A 25,321-nucleotide genomic window follows, 5' to 3' on the forward strand; every position below is an offset into this window, starting at 1 on the left:
AAGTTATGTATTTATTATTGCTATATTTGCTTCTTAATTAATATTATGAGTAGTCCTTGTGTGTGTTCAACTTACTGTCTTGTGCCTAAATATTTCTGTTGTATCCTGGGTAAATGAAGTACAGCAATATTATTTGGTGAGCAACTTTCACTTCTGCTAGAAATACTTTTGATTGAAGATTCTTGGAGCATGAAAATAGTCACCAAACTTTCCAGCAGACGTAAACAAAATGGAGGAACGTTAAAGCTCCTATCGTCTTTACTGTAAATAATAAACAACAATCCACAGCAACAATGCAAAGTAAACCTTTTAATCCCACTGAGCACAAACCGTAATAATAGATTTTACAGTATTGGTAACAAATATTAATACTTCAATAAATCTATGTTTCAGTATTAGTGAAACATGTTAATACTACAATAAATATTTGTTACAGTATTGGTAAAACATGTTAATACTACAATAAATCTGTTACTGTTTTGGTAAAACATGTTAATACTACAATAAATCTAGGTTACAGTATTGGTAAAACAAGTTAATACCACAATACATTTACGTTACAGTATTGGTAAAACATGTTAATACTACAATAAATCTATGTTACAGTAGTGGTAAAACATGTTAATACTACAATACACAACACAATAGTGAAAAGTAATATGTATCTGCATAAACCTGATACATATTTAGGGTTGTCATGTTGACTTTCAGGTGAGTTTATGTTTTTTCTTCATACGGGACTTCAGGGCCAGAAGGTCGATGTAGAGAACCTGATCGAGGACAGATGAGGCACACAGAAGTCCTCCATGCAGCGCTCCGGCCATGCCGTTACAGAACACGTCCTGCCCTGCAAACAGACAAAGAGACAAACAAACAAACAAACAGACAAAAACATAAACAAACAGATAAACAAAAAGACAAAGAAATAATAAACAAAACAGAAAAACAAACAGATAAACAACCAAACAAACAGATAAACAGACAATCAAACAAACAAAGAGATAAACAAACAAACAGACACAATTTAAACAAACAAACAGATAAACAAAAACACAAAGAAAAAATGAACAAAACAGAAATACAAACAAACAAACAAATGAACAAACAGATAAACCAACAAACAAACAGATAAACAAACACAGACAAACAAGCAGATAAACAAAAACAAAACAAACAAAAACATATAAACAAACAAATAAATAAACACACAGATAAACAAAAAGACAAACACAAAACAAAACAGAAAAACAAAGACAAACATATAAACAAACAAACAAACAGATAAACAAAAAGACAAACACAAAACAAACAACATAAAAACAAGCGAACAAATAGACAAACAAACAAATAAACGGACAAACAGATAAACAAACAAACAAACAGATACACAAACAAACAGACACAAAGATGAACAGATAAACAAAAAGACAAACAAAACAGAAAAACAAACAAACAGACACAAAGATAAACAAACAAACGGATAAACAAAAAGACAAACAAAAATCCAACAAAACAGAAAAAACAAACAAAACAGATAAACAAACAAATGGACAAAAATATAAACAAACAGATAAACAAACACAAACAGATAAACAAAAAACAAACAAACAAGCAAGAAAGAAAAAAAGAAAGATGATCAGTGGGTGTTGGAGGTGGGAGGGGTCCGCTGTATCTCACCTGTCAGGTAGAGACCAGCCACTGGTGTTTGTGGTCTGGTCCTAGCCACTGTCTGTGGGGTGAAGCGCTCCAAGTTGTGTTCAGCACCGTACATCTCACCCCTGGGGGCGCCCAGGTAGTGCACATTAGTCAGGGGGGTGGCAGCGTCCACCATCACTACCTGCACAGGTAGTGCACATTAGTCAAGGGGGTGGCAACGTCCACCATCACCACCTGCGCAGGTAGTGCACATTAGTCACGGGGGTGGCAGCGTCCACCATCACTACCTGCACAGGTAGTGCACATTAGTCAAGGGGGTGGCAACGTCCACCATCACCACCTGCGCAGGTAGTTCACATTAGTCAGGGGGGTGGCAGCATCCACCATCACCACCTGCGCAGGTAGTGCACATTAGTCAAAGGGGTGGCAGCGTCCACCATCACCACCTACGCAGGTAGTGCACATTAGTCAAGGGGGTGGCAGCATCCACCATCACCACCTGCGCAGGTAGGGCACATTACTCAGGGGGGTGGCAGCGTCCACCATCACCACCTGCGCAGGCAGTGCACATTAGTCAGGGGGGTACGCAGCGTCCACCATCACCACCTACGCAGGTAGTGCACATTAGTCAGGGGGGTGGCAGCGTCCACCATCACCACCTGCACACAACACCAACAACCTGCTTGTACTTCCTGCTCTCTATCTCCCTCTGGTGGCTCCATGTGGGAGGTAGCTTGGAGACACACCTGAAGACCTGACAACCTGATCATCTGACCATCTGGATACCTGCACAGCTGATCATCCGACCACCTGACCATCTGAACACCTAACCACCTGATCATCTGACCACCTGATCACCCGACCACCTGATTATCTAAACACCTGACCACCTGATAATCTAACCACCTGATCACCCGACCACCTGCACACTTGACCACCTGATCATCTGACCACTTGATCATCTGACTACCTGATCACCCGACCACCTGATAATCTAACCACCTGATCATCTGACCACTTGATCACCCGACCACCTGCACACCTGACCACCTGATCATCTGATCATCTGACCACCTGATCACCCGACCACCTGATCATCTGACCACCTGATCATCTGACCACCTGATCACCCGACCACCTGATAATCTGACCATGTGATCATTTGCAATTCTGAACACCTGACCACCTGATCATCTGACCACCTGATCATCTGACCACCTGATCACCCGACCACCTGCACACCTGACCACCTGATCATCTGACCATCTGAACACCTGATCATCTGCAATTCTGAACACCTGACCACCTGATCATCTGACCAGCTGACTACCTGATCATCTGACCACCTGATTATCTGACCACCTGATAACCCGACCACCTGACCACCGGATCATCTGACCACCTGACCATCTGAACACCTGATCATCTGAACACCTGAACACCTGCACACCTGATCACATGACCACCTGATCATCTGACCACCTGATCACCCAACCACCTGCACACCTGACCACCTGATCATCTGACCACCTGACCACCTGATCACCTGACCACCTAAACATCTGAACACCTGACCACCTGAACACCTGACCACTTGCACACCTGACCACCTGCACACCTGACCACCTGATCACCCGACAACCAGGCCACCTGACCACTTAACCAACTGACCACAAAACCACCTAACCACCTGAACATCTGACCACCTGATCACCTGACCACCTAAACATCTGAACACCTGACCACCTGAACACCTGACCACTTGCACACCTGACCACCTGCACACCTGACCACCTGATCACCCGACAACCAGGCCACCTGACCACTTAACCACCTGACCACAAGACCACCTAACCATCTGAACATCTGACCACCAGACCACCTGACCACCTAACCACCTGAACATCTGACCACCTGACAACCTGAGCACCAGACCACCTGAACATCTGACCACCAGACCACCTGACCACCTGAATATCTGACCACCAGACAACCTAACCACCTAACCACCTGAACATCTAAACATCTGAACATCTGACTACCAAATAACCTGACCACCAGACCACCTGACCACCTAACCACCTAACCACCTAACCACCTGAACATCTGAACATCTGACCACCAGACCACCTGACTACCAGACCACCTGACCACCTGAAAATCTGAACAACTGACCACCTAACCACCTGAAAATCTGAACATCTGACCACCAAACCACCTGACCACCAGACCACCTGACCACCTAATCACAGGAACATCTGACCACATCTGAGCCTACTCTAGCAGACTTTGGATGACAGCAAGTGAAGCTGGAGCCTACCCCAGCAGACCCTAGATGACCGCAAGTGAAGCTAGAGCCTACCCCAGTGGACCTTGGATGACAGCAACTGAAGCTGGGGCTTACCTCAGTAGACCCTAGATGACAGCAAGTGAAGCTGGAGCCTACTTCAGTAGACATAAGATGACAGCAAGTGAAGCTGGAGCCTACCCCAGTAGACCTTGGATGACAGCAAGTGAAGCTTAGGCCTACCCTAACAGACCCTGGATGACAGCAAGTGAAGCTGGAGCCTACCCTGGTAGACCTTGGATGACAGCAAGTGAATTGAATTGAATTTGAATTGAATTATTTATTTCAAACCTCTCCTCTCTGAGCTGCCACCTTACCGTGGTAGAGGAGTTTGCGTGTCCCAATGATCCTAGGAGCTATGTTGTCCGGGGGTTTCTATGCCCCCTGGTAGGGTCTCCCAAGGCAAACTGGTCCTAGGTGAGGGATCAGACAAAGAGCAGCTCGAAGACCTCGATGAAGAACACAAACCAAGGACCCAGATTTCCCTCGCCCGGACGCGGGTCACCGAGGCCCCCCTCTGGAGCCAGGCCCGGAGGTGGGGCACGATGGCGAGCGCCTGGTGGCCGGGCCTGTCCCCATGGGGCCCGGCCGGGCACAGCCCGAAGAGGCAACGTGGGTCCCCCCTCCAATGGGCTCACCACCCATAGCAGGGGCCATAGAGGTAGGGTGCAGTGTGAGCTGGGCGGAAGCCGAGGGCAGGGCGCTTGGCGGTCCGATCCTCGGCTACATAAGCTGGCTCTTGGGACGTGGAACGTCACTTCGCTGGGGGGGAAGGAGCCTGAGCTAGTGCGTGAGGTGGAGAAGTTCCGGCTAGATATAGTCGGACTCACTTCGACGCACAGCAAGAGCTCTGGAACCACTTCTCTTGAGAGGGGCTGGACTCTCTTCCACTCTGGCGTTGCCGGCAGTGAGAGGCGACGGGCTGGGGTGGCAATTCTTGTTGCCCCTCGGCTCAAAGCCTGCACGTTGGAGTTCAACCCGGTGGACGAGAGGGTAGCTTCCCTCCGCCTTCGGGTGGGGGGACGGGTCCTGACTGTTGTTTGCGTTTACGCGCCAAACAGCAGCTCAGAGTACCCACCCTTTTTGGATTCACTCGAGGGAGTACTGGAGAGTGCGCCCCCGGGTGATTCCCTCGTTCTACTGGGGGACTTCAACGCTCATGTTGGCAGCAACAGTGAAACCTGGAGAGGTGTGATTGGGAAGAATGGCCGCCCGGATCTGAACCCGAGTGGTGTTCTGTTATTGGACTTTTGTGCTCGTCACAGATTGTCGATAACAAACACCATGTTCAAACATAAGGGTGTCCATATGTGCACTTGGCACCAGGACACCCTAGGCCGCAGTTCCATGATCGACTTTGTAGTTGTGTCATCGGATTTGCGGCCTCATGTTTTGGACACTCGGGTGAAGAGAGGGGCGGAGCTTTCTACCGATCACCACCTGGTGGTGAGTTGGCTGCGATGGTGGGGGAGGATGCCGGACAGACCTGGCAGGCCCAAACGCATTGTGAGGGTTTGCTGGGAACGCCTGGCAGAGTCTCCTGTCAGAGAGAGTTTCAATTCCCACCTCCGGAAGAACTTTGAACATGTCACGAGGGAGGTGCTGGACATTGAGTCCGAGTGGACAATGTTCCGTACCTCTATTGTCGAGGCGGCCGATTGGAGCTGTGGCCGCAAGGTAGTTGGTGCCTGTCGTGGCGGTAATCCTAGAACCCGTTGGTGGACGCCGGCGGTGAGGGATGCCGTCAGGCTGAAGAAGGAGTCCTATCGGGTTCTTTTGGCTCATGGGACTCCTGAGGCAGCAGACAGGTACCGACAGGCCAAGCGGTGTGCGGCTTCAGCGGTCGCGGAGGCAAAAACTCGGACATGGGAGGAGTTCGGGGAGGCCATGGAAAAAGACTTCCGGACGGCTTCGAAGCAATTCTGGACCACCATCCGCCGCCTCAGGAAGGGGAAGCAGTGCAGTGTCAACACCGTGTATGGTGGGGATGGTGCTCTGCTGACCTCGACTGCGGATGTTGTGGATCGGTGGAGGGAATACTTCGAAGACCTCCTCAATCCTACCAGCACGTCTTCCTATAAGGAAGCAGGGCCTGGGTAATCCGTGGTGGGCTCTCCTATTTCTGAGGCTGAGGTTGCCGAGGTAGTTAAAAAGCTCCTCGGTGGCAAGGTCCCGGGGGTGGATGAGAACCGCCCGGAGTTCCTTAAGGCTCTGGATGTTGTGGGGCTGTCTTGGTTGACAAGACTCTGCAACATCGCGTGGACATCGGGGGCGGTACCTCTGGATTGGCAGACCGGGGTGGTGGTTCCTCTCTTTAAGAAGGTGAACTGGAGGGTGTGTTCCAACTATCGTGGGATCACACTCCTCAGCCTTCCCGGTAAGGTCTATTCAGGTGTACTGGAGAGGAGGCTACGCCGGATAGTCGAACCTCGGATTCAGGAGGAACAGTGTGGTTTTCGTCCTGGTCGTGGAACTGTGGACCAGCTCTATACTCTCGGCAGGGTCCTTGAGGGTGCATGGGAGTTTGCCCAACCAGTCTACATGTGCTTTGTGGACTTGGAGAAGGCATTCGACCGGGAAGTCCTGTGGGGAGTGCTCAGAGAGTATGGGGTAACGGACTGTCTTATTGTGGCAGTTCGCTCCCTGTATAATCAGTGTCAGAGCTTGGTCCGCATTGCCGGCAGTAAGTCGGACACGTTTCCAGTGAGGGTTGGACTCCGCCAAGGCTGCCCTTTGTCACCGATTCTGTTCATAACCTTTATGGACAGAATCTCTAGGCGCAGTCAGGGCGTTGAGGGGATCTGGCTTGGTGGCTGCAGGATTAGGTCTCTGCTATTTGCAGATGATGTGGTCCTGATGGCTTCCTCCGGCCAAGATCTTCAGCTCTCACTGGATCGGTTCGCAGCCGAGTGTGAAGCGACTGGGATGGGAATCAGCACCTCCAAGTCCGAGTCCATGGTTCTCTCCCGGAAAAGGGTGGAGTGCCATCTCCGGGTTGGGGAGGAGATCTTGCCCCAAGTGGAGGAGTTCAAGTACCTCGGAGTCTTGTTCACGAGTGGGGGAAGAGTGGATCGTGAGATCGACAGGCGGATCGGTGCGGCGTCTTCAGTAATGCGGACGCTGTATCGATCCGTTGTGGTGAAGAAGGAGCTGAGCCGGAAGGCAAAGCTCTCGATTTACCGGTCGATCTACGTTCCCATCCTCACCTATGGTCATGAGCTTTGGGTCATGACCGAAAGGACAAGATCACGGGTACAAGCGGCCGAAATGAGTTTCCTCCGCCGAGTGGCGGGGCTCTCCCTTAGAGATAGGGTGAGAAGCTCTGTCATTCGGGGGGAGCTCAAAGTAAAGCCGCTGCTCCTCCACATCGAGAGGAGCCAGATGAGGTGGTTCGGGCATCTGGTCAGGATGCCACCCGAACGCCTCCCTAGGAAGGTGTTTCGGGCACGTCCGACCGGTAGGAGGCCACGGGGAAGACCCAGGACACGCTGGGAAGACTATCTCTCCCGGCTGGCCTGGGAACGCCTCGGGATCCCCCGGGAGGAGCTGGACGAAGTGGCTGGGGAAAGGGAAGTCTCGGCTTCCCTGCTTAAGCTGCTGCCCCCGCGACCCGACCTCGGATAAGCGGAAGAAGATGGATGGATGGATGGATGGATATTTCAAACCTGTACAGTACAACAACACATTTTTTTTTAGATTTTGGCAGAGACATTTATGCAAGGCTTGAAAAGGGGTTGGATGAAGCAAATGTTTATAATATCCCAACCCCTTGTGAAGTGAAGCTGGAGTCTACCCTAGCAGATCCTAGATGAGAACACGTGAAGCTGGAGCCTACCCCAGTAGACCTTAGATGACAGCAAGTGAAGCCTACCCTCGTAGACCTTGGATGACAGCAAGTGAAGCTGGAGCCAACCCTAGCAGATCTTAGATGACAGCAAGTGAAGCTGGAGCCTACCCCAGCATACCTTAGATGACAACAACTGAAGCTGGAGCCTACCCCACTAAACCTTAGATGACAGCAAGTGAAGCGGGAGCCTACTCCACTAGACCTTGGATGACAGCAATTGAAGCTGGAGCCTACCCCAGTAGACCTTGGAGGACAGCAAGTGTCAGCTTGGACTCATTGTTCAAGATTTTGGTTTGCAATGTGGGAGGAAACCATTCATAATACTAATACTAATAGTAATACTGTAATATTGGGTAGTCTTAAAAGGTAAGTACACACTTGAAGGAAACACACCTTGTCTTTCAGTTGGGGGAAGATGGTCAAGGCCCAGTCCAGCAGCTCCTGGGACATTCCATTCTTCAGGTCCAGGTAGTCTTGTCCTCTCTTGCCCAGCTTGGTCTTCTCCCATTCCTCAAACCACTCATAGCGAGCCATGGTGAGTAACGTCATGCAGGACTTCCCTGAACACACAAGAACATCTGCTGGAACATGGAACAGTTGTACAGTCTGGTCGACATCTGCACCATGGAACAGTTGTGAAGTGAAGTGAATTATATTTATATAGCACTTTTCTCTAGTCACTCAAAGCGCTTTACATTGTGAAACCCAATATCTAAGTTACATTTAAACCAGTGTGGGTGGCACTGGGAGCAGGTGGGTAAAGTGTCTTGCCCAAGGACACAACGGCAGTGACTAGGATGGCAGAAGCAAGGCTCGAACCTGGAACCCTCAAGTTGCTGGCACAGCCACACTACCAACTGAGCTATACAGCCCCAGTTGTACAGTCTAGTCAACATCTGCACCATGGAACAGTTATAAAGTCTGGTGGACATCTGCACCATGGAACAGTTGTTCAGTCTGGTCGACATCTGCAACATGGAACAGTTATGCACTATGAAAGAGTTATGCGGTCTGGGTGACATGTGCACCATGGAACAGTTGTACAGTGTGGTCTACATCTGCACCATGGAAAAGTTATGCAGTCTGGTCGACATCTGCACCATGGAACAGTTGTACATTCTGGTCGACTGCTTACTGCTCCCCTGTGGGGATGGGTCAAAAGCAGCGGATCATTTCACCGCACTTAGTGTGTGTGTGACAATCATTGGCACTTTAACTTTTAACTTTAACTTAACATCTGCAGAATGGAACAGTTATGCACCATGGAACAGTTATGCAGTTTGGTTGACATCTGCACCATGGGACAGTTATGCAGTCTTTTCGACATCAGCACCATAGAACAGTTATGCAGTCTGGTCGACATCTGCAACATGGAACAGTCATGCAGTCTTGGTGACATCTGCACCATGGAAAAGTTATGCAGTCTTTTCAACATCTGCACCATAGAACATGTATGCAGTCTAGTAGACATTTGCACCATGGAACAGTTATGCAGTCTGGTAGACATCTGCACCATGGAACAGTTGTACATTCTGGTCGACATCTGCAGAATGAAAGCGTTATGCACCATGGAACAGTTATGCAGTCTGGTTGACATCTGCACCATGGGACAGTTATGCAGTCTTTTCTACATATGCACCATAGAACAGTTATGCAGTCTGGTCGACATCTGCAACATGGAACAGTTGTACAGTCTGGTCAACATCTGCACCATGGAACAGTTCTGCAGTCTGGTAGACATCTGCACCATGGCACAGTTGTACATTCTGGTCGACATCTGCAGAATGAAAGCGTTATGCACCATGGAACAGTTATGCAGTCTGGTTGACATCTGCACCATAGAACAGTTATGCAGTCTTTTCGACATCTGCACCATAGAACAGTTATGCAGTCTGGTCAACATCTGCACCATGGAACAGTTGTACAGTCTGGTCAACATCTGCACCATGGAACAGTTGTAAAGTCTGGGTGACATGTGCACCATTGAACAGTTACGCACCATGGAACAGTTGTACATTGTGGTCTACATCTGCACCATGGAAAGGTTATGCAGTCTGGTCTACATCTGCACCATAGAACAGTTGTACAGTCTGGGTGACATGTGCACCATTGGACAATTATGCACCATGGAACAGTTGTACAGTGTGGTCTACATCTGCACCATGGAAAGGTCATGCAGTCTGGTCTACATCTGCACCATGGAAGAGTTACGCAGTCTGGGTGACATCTGCACCATGGAACAGTTGTACAGTCCGTTTGACATCTGCACCATGGAACAGTTATGCAGTCTTTTCGACATCTGCACCTTAGAACAGTTATGCAGTCTGAGTGAAATCCGCACCACGGAACAGTTATGCAGTCTGGTCAACATCTGCAACATGGAACAGTTATGCAGTCTTGGTGACATCTGCACCATAGAACAGTTATGCAGTCTGGGTGACATCTGCACCCTGGAACAGTTATGCACCATGGAACAGTTGTACAGTCTGGTCGGCATCTGCACCATGGAACAGTTATGCACCATGAAACAGTTATGCAGTGTGGGTGACATCTGAACCATGGAACAGTTATGCACCATGGAACAGTTATGCAGTCTGGGTGACATCTGCACCATGGAACAGTTATGCATTCTGGTCGACATCTGCACCCTGGAACAATTATGCACCATGGAACAGTTATGCAGTCTGGGTGACATCAGCACCATGGAACAGTTGTACAGTTTGGTCGACATCTGCACCATGGAACAGTTATGCACCATGGAACAGTTATGCAGTGTGGGTGACATCTGCACCATGGAACAGTTATGAACCATGGAACAGTTATGCACCATGGAACAGTTATGCAGTGTGGGTGACATCTGCACCATGGGACCGTTATGCACCATGAAACAGTTATAAAGTCTTGGAGACATCTGCACAATGGAAGAGTTATGCATTCTGGTCTCCATCTGCACCATGGAACAATGATGCAGTCTGGTACACATCTGCACCATGGAACATTTGTACAGGCTGGTCTACATTTGCATTTGCACCATGGTTGTACAGATGAACAGTCTGGTCGACATCTGCACCATGAAACAGTTTTACAGTCTGGGTGACATCTGCACCATGGAACAGTTATGCACTGGTCGACATCTGCACCATGAAACAGTTTTACAGTCTGGGTGACATCTGCACCATGGAACAGTTATGCAGTCTTTTCGACATCTGCACCTTAGAACAGTTATGCAGTCTGGGTGAAATCCGCACCATGGAACAGTTATGCAGTCTGGTCAACATCTGCAACATGGAACAGTTATGCAGTCTTGGTGACATCTGCACCATAGAACAGTTATGCAGTCTGGGTGACATCTGCACCCTGGAACAGTTATGCACCATGGAACAGTTGTACAGTCTGGTCGGCATCTGCACCATGGAACAGTTATGCACCATGAAACAGTTATGCAGTGTGGGTGACATCTGAACCATGGAACAGTTATGCACCATGGAACAGTGATGCACCATGGAACAGTTATGCAGTCTGGGTGACATCTGCACCATGGAACAGTTATGCATTCTGGTCGACATCTGCACCCTGGAACAATTATGCACCATGGAACAGTTATGCAGTCTGGGTGACATCAGCACCAAGGAACAGGTGTACAGTTTGGTCGACATCTGCACCATGGAACAGTTATGCACCATGGAACAGTTATGCAGTGTGGGTGACATCTGCACCATGGAACAGTTATGAACCATGGAACAGTTATGCACCATGGAACAGTTATGCAGTGTGGGTGACATCTGCACCATGGGACCGTTATGCACCATGAAACAGTTATACAGTCTTGGAGACATCTGCACAATGGAAGAGTTATGCATTCTGGTCTCCATCTGCACCATGGAACAATGATGCAGTGTGGGTGACATCTGCACCATGGGACCGTTATGCACCATGAAACAGTTATACAGTCTTGGAGACATCTGCACAATGGAAGAGTTATGCATTCTGGTCTCCATCTGCACCATGGAACAATGATGCAGTCTGGTACACATCTGCACCATGGAACATTTGTACAGGCTGGTCTACATTTGCATTTGCACCATGGTTGTACAGTTGAACAGTCTGGTCGACATCTGCACCATGAAACAGTTTTACAGTCTGGGTGACATCTGCACCATGGAACAGTTATGCACTGGTCGACATCTGCACCATGAAACAGTTTTACAGTCTGGGTGACATCTGCACCATGGAACAGTTATGCACCACAGAATAGTTGTACAGTCTGGTCGACATCTGCGCCATGGAACAGTTATGCAGTCTGGGTGACATCTGCACCATGGAACAGTTATGCACCATGGAACTGATCTGCAGTCTGGTCGTTATCTGCACCATGGAACAGTTATGCACCATGGAACAGTTGTACAGTCTGGGTGACATCTGCACCATGGAACAGTTATGCACCACAGAACAGTTGTACAGTCTGGTCGACATCTGCGCCATGGAACAGTTATGCAGTCTGGGTGACATCTGCACCATGGAACAGTTATGCACCATGGAACAGGTCTGCAGTCTGGTCGTTATCTGCACCATGGAACAGTTATGCACCATGGAACAGTTGTACAGTCTGGGTGACATCTGCACCATGGAACAGTTATGCACCACAGAACAGTTGTACAGTCTGGTCGACATCTGCGCCATGGAACAGTTATGCAGTCTGGGTGACATCTGCACCATGGAACAGTTATGCACCATGGAACAGTTATGCACCATGGAACAGGTATGCAGTCTGGTCGTTATCTGCACCATGGAACAGTTATGCACCATGGAACAGTTGTACAGTCTGGGTGACATCTACACCATGGAACAGTTGTACAGTCTGGTCAACAGCTGCACCATTTGCTTTTCACTTGCTTGTTGAACATTTTAGCTGTGCTCTCGTGTTTCTCTTCCTACAATCTCGCCCAAACATTCTGTGCATTCTAATAATTTTTGCACTTAAGAAACTTCTCTATGACGTTAGCTCCAGACTGCTTCTGTTTGTTTGATATTGTCATTACTGCCATAAGTGGTGGAAAAGTGTTCTACAACTGAACGTGGCTGTGGTCTCTGAGATACACATATTTATTTGAGGCCCTTTGGGCGGCGCTTTCGGCTCTACAATGGGCCCTATGGTTAAGAAACGGATCTTGCTGTCATTAGCACCAGCATCTCTTTAACACACTGTACCGACAACTCTTCGTAACTTTGTTCCTCACTTGGCCACCGTGACGCCGCCATCATCAAATATTCAGTATCATTATTTGGGAGTATTTGATGTTACAATTACAAAAGAGTATAGAAAGTGTTCAGGGTGTGTGTGAAAGGTTGATAACATTATTATGGGTGCCCAGTTCTCACTGTAACAAATCTAATCATTATTTATTATCAGTTTGCAGTCGAGTGTGAAGCGACTGGGATGAGAATCAGCACCTTCAAGTCTGAGTCCATGGTTCTCGCCCAAAAAAGGGTGGAGTGTCATCTCTGGGTGGTAGAGGAGATATAGCCCCAATTGGAGGAGTTCAAGGACCTCAAAATCTTGTTCACGAGTGGTGCTGCGTCTGCAGTCATGCGGATCCTGTATCGGGCCGCCGTCGTGAAGAAGGAGCTCTCAATGTACCGGTCAATCTACGTTCGTATCCTCACCTATGGTCATGAGGTTTGGGTTATGACCGAAAGGACAAGATCACGGGTACAAGCGGCCGATATGAGTTTCCTCCATCGAGTGGCAAGTGTCTTCTTTAGAGATAGGGTGAGAAGCTCTGTCATTCGGGAGGAGCTCGGAGTAAAGCCGCTGTTCCTCCACTTCGAGAGGAGCCAGATGAGGTGGCTCGGGCATCTGGTCAGGATGCCCACCGTACGCCTCCCTGGTAGGAGGCCAAGGGGAAGACCCAGGACACGTTAGGAAGACTATGCCTCCCGGCTGGCCTGGGAACGCCTTAAGATCCCCCGGGAGGAGCTGAACAAAGTAGCTGGGCTTCTATGTTTCGGCTGATGCCCCCGCGACCCGACCTCGGATAAGTGGCATTTACTATTATTATTATTATGAGGGTTTATGATGCCCTCAAATACATCAAATATTCATAAAAACTACATGAGGGAACACATACAGTCGTTCACGTTGTACATGTTCGTATTGGTGTAGCGATCACATGACATCATTAATGTCATTATCGTGGGATAAAAGTGGTGTGGTTACCTGGCTGCCGAACGCTGGAGGTGGGATCTTTGGCAGACGGAAAGGTGATGAACATCATGGGAATGTTGCCAAGTACCTGCTCTCTGCTCAGGGAGGAGTATTGATCCATCCTTCACACACACACACACACACACACACACACACACACACACACACACACACACACACACACACACACACACACACACACACACACACACACACACACACACACACACACGCACACACACATTTGACATTATTAATGCATGGTTACATGCACGTCCTTCAGTAGTTTATGATGATTTGATGTTGCTTTCTGCTCAGACTTGGAGTATTATGAGCACTTGCATCGTGTAAGCCAACATAGGACTTGACCACCATAGAAAGGACGTTGAATATAAAATAGATGAGGTGTGAAGGCTCCTATGCTGAAGTTGAACTAAAATGCTGACAGAATGTAGTATGAATGTAAGAATGGTTTGAATGTTGGAATGATTTGAATGTTGAAGAGTTTGTATTTCCGGGAAAACCGGAATTTGGTTTGAAACTTTGGAAAGTGTTAGTTTGAATGTCCAGGATGAGTGAAATGTGTTGATGTTGGAATGGTTTGAATAAGTTGAAAAATGTGGGAATTGTTTAACCTGGAAAAATGTCCCATTCATTTCAATGGGAACATCCTGGAAATTTGGGAATTTGGGGAAAAGCTGGATTTTTTTTTGAAAATGATTAGGAGCATGACAATCCTGAATCAGCTGAATTGGTTGGTGCTGGAATCGTTTAAATCGGTCAAGAAATATTGAAGTAGTAACACTTTTTAATTGAGACATTCCTGGAATTTTGGGAAAACCGGGAATTTGTCTCGTTCCTTAACCAATTAGTTTTTTTGTCCTGACGATGAGGAGTGTTTTGACGGTGAAACGGTTGAAATGGGTTGAAAAATGTGAAAGGAGTCGTCGAACTTAAAAAGGGTGGAATTAGGTTACAAAAAACGGGAATTCCTGGAAATTTGTTGAATGTGAAAAAATAGTAGTTTGAATAGCTAGGAGGAGTTTAATGTGTTGAAGGTGGAATGGTTTGAATGGATTGAAGAATGTGGGAATTGTGAAAGTTTGAAAAATAGACAATTCATTTTGAATGGGTAGAGTGAAAAAAAAAAAGGAATTATGGGATATCCGGGAATTTTTTTAGAAGTGTTGAACTAGAGCACACAATTCCTGAACAGGCTGAATATTTTGGAGTTGGAACATTTTGAATCAGATGAAAAATGTGGGAGTTGTAGAACTTTGAAGAATGACCCATTGATTTAAATGGAAATTTCCAGAAAATTTGGGAATTTCTACAAAAGTGGGAATTTTTTTTAAATTGGATTGAATTTTCTGAATGAGTTGAAATGGTTGGTGTTGGAATTTTTCAAATCGGTCGAGAAATGCTGAAGTAGTAATATTTTGAATTGAGAATTGGTATTACGGAATTCCCGGAATTTTGGGAAAACTGGGAATTTTTCCAGTTAAAAAAACAACTTTGTTTTTTTGTCCTGATTAAGAGGAATGTTTTGACGGTGGAACAGTTGAAATGCGTTGAAAAATGCGGAAGGAGTCGCCGAAACTCCTGGAATTTTTTAAATATGGAAAACTGATAGTTTGAATTTCCAGGATGAGTGGAATATGTTGAAGGTGGAATGGTTTGAATCAGTTGAAAAATTTGGGAATGGTGAATGTTTGAAAATTCATTTTAAATGGGAAAAATGTCCCGGGAATTCTGGGAAATCTGGGAATTTGTCAATGAAAAGTCCGCGATTCCCGAATAGGCTGAACAGTTTGAAGTTGAAATTGTTTGAATTCGATGAAAAATGTGGAAGGTAGAGCACGCCAAAATCTGGGGAATAATAATAATATAAATAATAATGAATAGAAGCATTTTGGTGTAGAAAAGCATGTGTGTGAATGTTTTGTAACATTCACACAATAATAATGATGATAATAAGAAGAAGAATAAATAGATGAATTTTGGTGTAGAAAACCATAGCTTTGAATGTTTTGGAACATTCACACAATAATAATAATAATAATAAATAGATGCATTTGTAGAAAACCATATGTGTGAATGTTTTGGAACATTCACACAATAATAATAATAATAATAATAATAATAAATAGATGTATTTTGGTGTGGAAAACCATATGTGTGAATGTTTTGAAGTATTCACACAATAATAATAATAATAATAATAATAATAATAATAATAATAATAATAAATACATGCATTTTGGTGTAGAAAACCATAGCTGTGAATGTTTTAGAACATTCACACAATAATAATAATAACAATAATAATAATAAATACATGCATTTTGGTGAAGAAAACCATATGTGTGAATATTTTGGAGCATTCACACAATAATAATAATTGTAATAATAATAATAAATAGATGAATTTTGGTGTAGAAAACCATAGCTGTGAATGTTCTGCAACATTCACACAATAATAATAATAATAATAATAATAATAATAATAATAATAATTAATACATGCATTTTAGTGTAGAAAACCATATGTGTGAATGTTTTGGAACATTTGCACAATAATAATAATACATAGATGCATTTTGGTGTAAAAAAGTATATGTGTGAATGTTTTGGAGCATTCACACAATAATAATAATAATAAATAGATGCATTTTGGTGTACAAAACCATATGTGTGAATGTTTTGGAGCATTCACACAATCATAATAATAATAATAATGATAAATAAATGCATTTTGGTGTAGAAAACCATAGCTGTGAATGTTTTGGAACATTCACACAATTATAATAATAATAATAATAATAATAATAAATAGATGCATTTTGGTGTAGAAATGTCACAAGGTGGTTTTCGCAGCTTACTGCGGGGTCGTTCTCCCAGGAAGGCAGACGGACCACTCCGGACAAGGTGTGCAGGTAAAAACATGATTTAATTCTCAACTCTCGAAGAGGCACAAACAAAAAGGAACACAAGGCGAAGGCACAACGCGCTGATTGCACTTGGAGCTAAAGCACAAAAACTTAGCGCAGGAAACAGAAGCTAACACTCACTAACTGTGGCATGAACAAACAAAACTTACGTGGCATGGCATGAAGCAAACAATGACGCCAAGACGACTGACTGGCAAAGGCAAGCTTAAATAATGCCTCTGATTAGTGCTCGCGAAGCAGGTGAGCGGGCGAACACTAATCAGAGCCAGGTGGAAATAATAAGTAACCATGGTAACTAATAAGGGTGCACAAAAACAGGAACTAAGGGAGTCCAAAACTAACAGAACATAACAAAAACATGATCCAGACCACGGATCATGACAAGAAAACCATATGTGTGAATGTTTTGGAGCATTCACACAATAATAATAATAATATTAATAATAATAAGAAGAAGAATAAATAGATGAATTTTGGTGTAGAAAACCATAGCTGTGAACGTTGCAAAACATTCACACAATAATAATAATAATAATAATAATAATAATAATAATAATAAATAAATGCATTTTGGTGTAGAAAACCAAATGTGTGAATGTTTTGGAACATTCACACAATAATAATAATACATAGATGCATTTTGGTGTAGAAAAGCATTAGTGTGAATGTTTTGGAACAGTTACACAATAATAATCATAATAATAAATAGATGCATTTTGGTGTAGAAAACCATAAGTGTGAATGTTTTGGAGCATTCACACAACAATAATAATAATAATAAATAGATGCATTTTGGTGTAGAAAACCATATGGGTGAATGTTTTGGAGCATTCACACAATAATAATAATAATAATAATAGTGATAAAATAAATGCATTTTGGTGTAGAAAACCATATGTGTGAATGTTTTGGAACGTTCAAACAATAATAATAACACATAGATGCATTTTGGTGTAGAAAACCATACGTGTGAATGTTTTGGAGCATTCACACTATAACGATTGTGTGTGAGTGTGTGTGTGTGTGTGTGTGTGTGTGTGTGTGTGTGTGTGTGTGTGTGTGTGTGTGTGTGTGTGTGTGTGTGTGTGTGTGTGTGTGTGTTCCAGAGATAAAGAAGAGCACATAGTCTCATTATGACACTTCTCTATAATATTTACACTGGCGCACTAGCAGAAGCAGGTCACCTAAACACTTGTCAAAGTGATGCAGTGCAGTTTTACAAGAAGACCAGAGGAGTAAAGACGAAGATAAACAAGATGGACGTGTTCTTCTACGCGGTGACCCAAAGAGTTGGATTGAAGACACTGTTGTTTTTTGTTGGGACATTTCAGGAACTTACAATGAGTCAAGATCGTTGTCTTTGTACATCCAGAAATTGGTGGAAACGATTCCCAGTTCTTCTTTGGTTCCATCCAGACCAACAAAGACCAAGAAGGAGCCCATACCGTGACGCACCATGCTCAACAAGGACTGGATCTCTGCACAGACAAAGAATTGGAAGCCAAGCTGGAAAACAAGCGAGCAGTAGGAGTTGGAAGCCAAACAGTCCATCCATCACCTGCTTTCTCTTGGATCTGCCGGGGCAAAAACTTCTGGAAGGTGTTGAAGATTCCTGCGTTGGAGATGATAACAGGAGCAAAGATCTCCAACTCCTCTTGGCCTTTCAGAACTGTCACACCTGTCACCAAAACATCCCGACAAACAAAACATGAGCAGTGGGAGGAGTAACATTTGAAAAGTTGTACATGAACCAAACTTTGTCCTAAATGTTTCCTCCTTCAGACCCAGGAACAGATAAAGGGGAGGGTTAGAACTGCTGATTGGTGGAACGGGATAGGAGCGTTTGTGTTTAAGCTAACTCATTTTTTACAAGCTTCATTTCAATCTTTTGAAAAGTGCAGCAAAAGTAGAAAAGCTACAAAAGGAAATAGACAGCAACACCGAACCACCAAATCTGTGGAACGTAGTCCACAAACAAACACGCATGTGAACAAACCTAATGATTATAAGACACTAGGTCACCAGGCCCTCATCTGAAGCCAAGCCTACAGGTGGGGCTCGATGGGGCCCACATGCGGCCCGGCTGGGCACAGCCCGAAGAGGCAACGTGGGGGTCCCCCCCAATGGGCTCACCACTCATGGTCGTATACATTGTAAGTTGGACGGAAGCCAAAAACAGTGACCTTGGCGTTCCGTTCCCCAGCTGCAGAAGCCAGCTCTACGGACGTGGAATATCACTTCGCTGGGCGGTAAAGAGCCTGAGCTGGTGCGTAAGGTGAAGAAGTTCCGGCTAGATATAGTCGAACTCACCTCGACGCACAGCAAGGGCTCTGGAACCAGTCTTTCAAGAGGGGCAGGACTGTCCTCCACTCTGGCATTACAAGCACAGAGGCGGTGGACGGGGGTAACACTTCTCGCCCCCTGGCTCAGAGCCTGTACTTTGGAGTTGAACCCAGCAGACAAGACAGTAGTTTTCCTCCCTCCCCAGGTGGGTGGGATGGGTACCAACTGTTGTTGTACTTACGCACCAAACAGTAGTTCAGAGTGCCCGCCCTTTTTGGATTCCCTATATCAGAGGTGACCAAACATTTGGACTTGGGGGCCAAAATCCGACTGCATGTAAAGTAACAATATATATATATATATATATATATATATATATATATATATATATATATATATATATATATATATATATACATGTGTACATATAATAATATTTATGATATATATTTAATTAATATAATTGGGTATTAAGAATATGTGAAAGTTGGACTCCTACCGTGTTCACTTCTGTGACGACCTCCTCAAAGTTTTGTAATCAGTCAGAAATATCAAGCAGCTAAAATGTGCCAAACATGGATGAGTGTAGAGGTTGTTTTTTATTTTACCCATCATACATTTTAATGGATTTTTTAATGAGTGTAATTTTGAATTGTGTTTGGACGTGTTTTATAATATCAACAAAGTTCAGTGATCGGGTTGTGCTATGTGTGACCATGTGTGTTGACTTTTTGTGTTGGTTGTGCATTTTTTTTTGCGCCATGAGTTGTAAAGGTTGTTTGAATTGGGTCATATAAATAAATGTTGTGTGGTCAATTTATGACAATTTATGGTCATTGACCTGATTTGTGTGCATAAGATGGCTGCAAAATAGTTTGGACAGATGAAGACCTAGATGAAGTCCTGGAGAATGCTCATCAAGTGATTTCCTTCTTTTGCTGGGGGACTTCTGTGCTCACATGAGCAACAACAGTGAAACCTAGAGAGGGCTGGTTGGTAGGAACGATCGCCCGGATTTGAACACGAGTGGTCTTTTGTTACTGGACTTTTGTGCTCATCATAGATTATCAATACCAAACACAATGTTCAAGTATGATGGTGACCATGGCAGCCAGACACTGTGGGCCACAGTTGATTGACTTTGTGATCCCATGCCCTGGACACTTGGGTGAAGAGAGGGGTGGAGCTTTCAAACAATCACCACCTTGTGGTGAGTTGGGGAGGATTTCAGTCATCACAGGCAGGTCCAAACGCATAATGAGATTCTAATGAGAATGTCTGGCAAAAGTCTCCCATCAGAAAGAGTTTCAATTCCTACCTCTAGAAAAGCTTTGACCATGTTCCAAGGGAGGCAGTGGACATCGAGGCCGAGTTGGCCATGTTCTCTGCCTCTATTGCCGAAGAGGCTAATCGGAACTCTGGCCGCAGGCATATGAGATACGTATATGAGGCGTATGTGGGGATGCCTTGGTTGACGAGACTCTGCAACATTGCGTAGAAACCGGGCCTCTAGATTGGCAGACAGGGGTTGTGGTTCCTCTCTCTAAGGGTGTGTTACAACTATTGCGGGATCACACTCCTCAGCTTTGGTGTTAAGGTCTATTTGGGTGTACGGGAGAGGAGGCTGCACCGGATATTTGAACCTCGAATTCAAGAGGAGCGGTGTTGTTTTTGTCCTGGTCATGGAACAATGGACAAGCTCTATACTCTTGGCAGAGTCCTTGAAGGTGAATGGGAGTTTTCCCAAGCAGTCTACATGTGTTTTGTGAACTTGGAGAAGGTATTAGGCCGTGTCCCTTGGGAAGTCCTGTGGGGAGTCCTATGGGAAAAGGGGTCTGTCTAATTGTGTCGGTCCACTGCCTTTATGATTAGTGTCAGAGCTTGGTCGGCATTGCCAGCAGTAAATCAGACCCGTTTTCTGTGAGGGTTGGACTACATCAAGGCTGCCCTTTGTCACCGATTATGTTCATAATTTTTATGGATACATTTTCTAGGCACAGTCAGGGCGTTGAGGGGATCTGCTTTAGTGGCTGCAGGATTAGGTCTCTTCTTTTTGATGTGGTCCTGCTGGCTTAATTTGGTCGCAATCTTCAGCTCTCACTGGATCAGTTTAAAGCTGAGTGTGAAGCGACTGGGATATGAATCAGCACCTCAAAGAGTGAGTTTATGGTTCACAAACAAGCGGCCAAAATGAGTTTCCTCCGTAGGGTGGTGGGGCTCTTCCTTGGAAATAGGGTGAGAAGCTTTGTAATACGGGAGGAACTTGGAGCAAAGTCGATGGGGTTGTTCGGGCATCTGGTGAGGATGTCCCGCGGATGCTTCCCTGGGGAGACGTCTGACCAGTAAGAAACCACGGGGAAGACCCAGGACACATCGGGGGGAGACTATGTCTCCCAGCTGGCCTGGGAACGTCTCGGGGAGGAGCTGGATGAAGTAGTTGGGGAGAGGGAAGTCTGAGCTTCTCTGCTTGGGCTGCTGTCCCCGCGACCAAACTTGAAATGGCAGAAGGAGATTGATGACTGGAATATCATTTTCTTCAAGGTTCGGAGGTGCGGTGGAAACACAAACCAACAGATTTTAAAAGCTCCTGGAATGATGCAAACATCCTTAAACTCCTGACGTGAATATGAAGAATAAATATGTCAAACATTATTATTATGACGAACATATGAAGAATCTTTTCTCACCACAGGCTCTCCCTTGCTGGTTCAGCAGAACTCGCTGCACAGGAGCTCGGACCAATACAGCGCCCCCTGACTGCTGGATGACCGGAATGATGTGGAAGGCAAACTCACTGGCGCCCCCTCGTGGGTAATACGCACCCCGCTTGTAATGGTGAATAAGAAGAGCGTTGATGAGGAAGCTGGACTCTTTAGGAGGCACACCTTCAAGGAAACGAGAGAAGAAAGTGTCACTTTCGGCTTCCTGAGTCCCATTTAGGAATGTGTGTGTGTCACCATAGAAGAGGTAGGCGGACAAGGCTTGCAGGTCCTTGTTGTCTGTCAGACGGGACATCATTTGAGAATGGTTTGTTGTCGCCAGGCGGAACACTGTAGATATGCGATCCAGTAGACCCGTCCAAATGAGGAATGTGACCAGCCAGTAAGGAATAATCTTCAAACAAGCGATGAGTGGCGTCCGCTGTGACACCGACTGCAATACAGCACACAGTCGCAAGAAGCATGCTACCGGTAGTTGTTTTGGCAGGCCATTTTAAAAGATGTGGCGGGCTACTTTAAAATGATTTGGCAGGCCGTTTTAAAAAATGTAGCTTACCACATTAAAATGATGTGGCGGGCCAATTTAAAATGATTTGGCAGGCAATTTTTTAAAATGTAGCTTGTCACTTTAAAAAGATGTGGCTGTTCACTTTAAAATTATTTAGCAATCCACGTTAAAAATGGCGATGTTAAAAAATGTGGCTTTGCACTTTAAAATGAAGTGGCGGTCCACTTTAAAATGATTTGGCATGCCATATTAAAATGATGTGGCGGATCACTTCAAAATGATTTGGCAGGACATATAAAAAGATCTGGCAGGCCAGATTAAAAAGATCTGGCTTGACATACATATGATGGGGCAGGCCACTTTAGAATGATTAGGCAGGCCATTTTAAAGAGATGTGACTGGCCACTTTAAAAAGAAGTGGCTGGCCATTTTAAAAAGATGTGGCTGGTCAATTTAATCTGATGTGGTGGGCCACTTTAAAATGATTTGGCTGGGCAGTTTAAAAATATTTGGCTGGCTAGTTTAAAAATATGTGGCTTGACTTATATATGATGGGGCAGGCCACATAAAAAAGATTTGGCAGGCCACTTCAAAATGATGTGGCGTGCCACATTAACCTAAAGTGGCGGACCACATTAACCTAAAGTGGCGGACCACAAACAGTATAATGACGTGGCGGGCCAGATTTGGCCCATGGGCCTTGAGTTTGACACCAATACTACCGCCGGTTTTGATCACCAGTACTTCTCCGAGTGTACCTTCATCAAGCGAAAGAACTCATCAATGGCGTCTTCCTCCCCTGGAAACTGTTTCTTCAGACTCTCCGCCATTTCAGTCTTTCCGGCATGGATGTGGTACTCCCTGAGCAGTGCATGCAAATAGTCTGAGATGAAGTACTACACATTTGAAGTACTTACTGTACCTGTGTTGTCCAGGCTGGCCCAGAACTAAAGTATCAAAGTGTTGTTCAAGTCGGGTGAACTGCAGCTGACCCTCTGTGATCTGGTCCAGAGCCACTCGAAGCAGACTGTTGTCGTGAAGCTGACCAAGATAATGAATACCTGACAGAAGGAACAATCACAACACTTAACACTGGACTAAAGAAAGGTTGTTGTACAGGGTCTTGGTAATAGTAGTATGTGGAGGGGGCGTGGTCTGCGGGCCTGCCGCGCAGCGGGGTGTGTAAGGACCAGCCTCGAAGCCAGCGGCAGGTGAATAGATTGCCCAGCTGGGGATGGTTATCTAATCACCTTTCGCCTTTATTAGCAGCAGCCGGACCGAGACACGTTGGAGTTAGAGTTGCAGACAGACACTACCTGTATGTGCCCGAGACCACGTCGCAAGAAGGAGAGCAGCAGAAGGACTGGAAAGTTGCAAGAACAGTGTGCTGTGTTGGCGCGTGTGCGCACAAATAAAATACATTGTTACACCAGACTACCGGGCTCATGAGAACATCTATTACGGTCAGGAGGACCAGGCCCGGCCCTAACCAATCTGGCGCCCTAGGCAAGATTTTAGGTGGCGCCCCCCCACATCGGCAGTGAAGTGTACCGGTATATACTCACAAGAAACCGAATAGCTTTGTCTTTGACCTTTTTTTTTTTAACTTACAACTATACCTAATATATAAAGGGGTGGAAAAGTGACTATTACCTGCAGGGCAAACATTAGCTAACCAGAAGGCAATAACAGTGTAAACAAAAAACACCTCCTTAAAAGATCTAATACAAATGTCCCTGAGGAATGTAAGGTGGGAGTACTGTAATTACCTAACGTTACATTATTATTTTCCATAACAATTTAGCCCCCTCCACAATATTAACCCGACGTTAAAACAGAACTAGCTATTTATTGATTAGCAATTGCCGAATCATGTAACATTAGCTTAATGCTAAAAAGCCAGGTTACTATCACATTCTGTAACAGACAAATCATTTCATGTAGGCATACCTGCTACCTCTGTCTTTTCTCGTTTCTCCTCTTTTCTCTTTTTTCTTCCCTGGGCACCTGACAGTTTTGGCCGTTTTGACATCTTGTGTTGATTGTTTGATGTGGTGACGTCCAAAAAGAGTCATGATACGGGAAGGGAGGGGGCGCGTAATGTTGTTACAAATAATATTTCTATTAAATAGGCTTTACTTTGCATTTTAATTAACGTGGGATTATTTTTTGTATTTAGAAATAATAGTATCAACTTTTTTTTTTTTTTTTCTCCAACATTTGTGGAACTGGCGTGGCGCCCCCTGATGGACGGCGCCCTTAGCATTTGCCTATACGGCCTATGCCACGGGCCGGCCCTGAGGAGGACCCACAAGAGGGAAACTTCACATAGTACTATTCAGGTCTTAGAAATACTAGATTCTTAGTCATACAGGTCTTGGCAATACTAAATTCTTAATTGTCCAAGTCTTGGTAATACTGGATTCTTAGTCGTCCAGGTCTGGGCAATATGAGATTCTTAGTCATCCAGGTCTTGGTAATACTAATGATAAATGGTAAATGGGTTGTACTTGTATAGCGCTTTTCTACCTTCAAGGTACTCAAAGCGCTTTGACACTATTTCCACATTCACCCATTCATACACACATTCCCACACTGATGGAGCTGCCATGCAAGGCCCTAACCACGACCCATCAGGAGCAAGGGTGAAGTGTCTTGCTCAAGTGACGAGGTTGGTAGAAGGTAGGGATCGAACAAGGAACCCTCAGGTTGCTGGCACGGCCACTCTCCCAACCGCGCCACGCCGTCCCCTACTAGATTGTTAGTCGTCCAAGTCTTGGTAATACTAGATTCTTAGTTGTCCA

The 25,321-nt window shown here is 45.3% G+C and overlaps 1 protein-coding gene across 1 annotated transcript in view; it reads right to left on the bottom strand.

The window, feature by feature from the left end:
- Positions 1-201: 201 nt before the first annotated feature.
- The window catches only part of LOC133620608 (all-trans-retinol 13,14-reductase-like), a 34,156-nt gene continuing 9,036 nt past the window's right edge, over positions 202-25,321 (bottom strand). The window contains exons 3-12 of the mRNA XM_061982203.2: positions 23,440-23,578; positions 23,276-23,378; positions 22,247-22,442; positions 21,977-22,174; positions 18,565-18,684; positions 18,346-18,484; positions 14,068-14,177; positions 8,244-8,410; positions 1,678-1,837; positions 202-847 (exon numbers count right to left, since the gene is read on the bottom strand). Coding sequence (XP_061838187.2) covers positions 708-847; positions 1,678-1,837; positions 8,244-8,410; positions 14,068-14,177; positions 18,346-18,484; positions 18,565-18,684; positions 21,977-22,174; positions 22,247-22,442; positions 23,276-23,378; positions 23,440-23,578 — 1,472 coding nt within the window. The 3' untranslated portion in view covers positions 202-707. The remainder of the gene's footprint in view (positions 848-1,677; positions 1,838-8,243; positions 8,411-14,067; positions 14,178-18,345; positions 18,485-18,564; positions 18,685-21,976; positions 22,175-22,246; positions 22,443-23,275; positions 23,379-23,439; positions 23,579-25,321) is intronic.

This window comes from Nerophis lumbriciformis, linkage group LG24, assembly GCF_033978685.3.
Source record: "Nerophis lumbriciformis linkage group LG24, RoL_Nlum_v2.1, whole genome shotgun sequence".
In the NCBI taxonomy this organism is placed as follows: Eukaryota; Metazoa; Chordata; class Actinopteri; order Syngnathiformes; family Syngnathidae; genus Nerophis; species Nerophis lumbriciformis.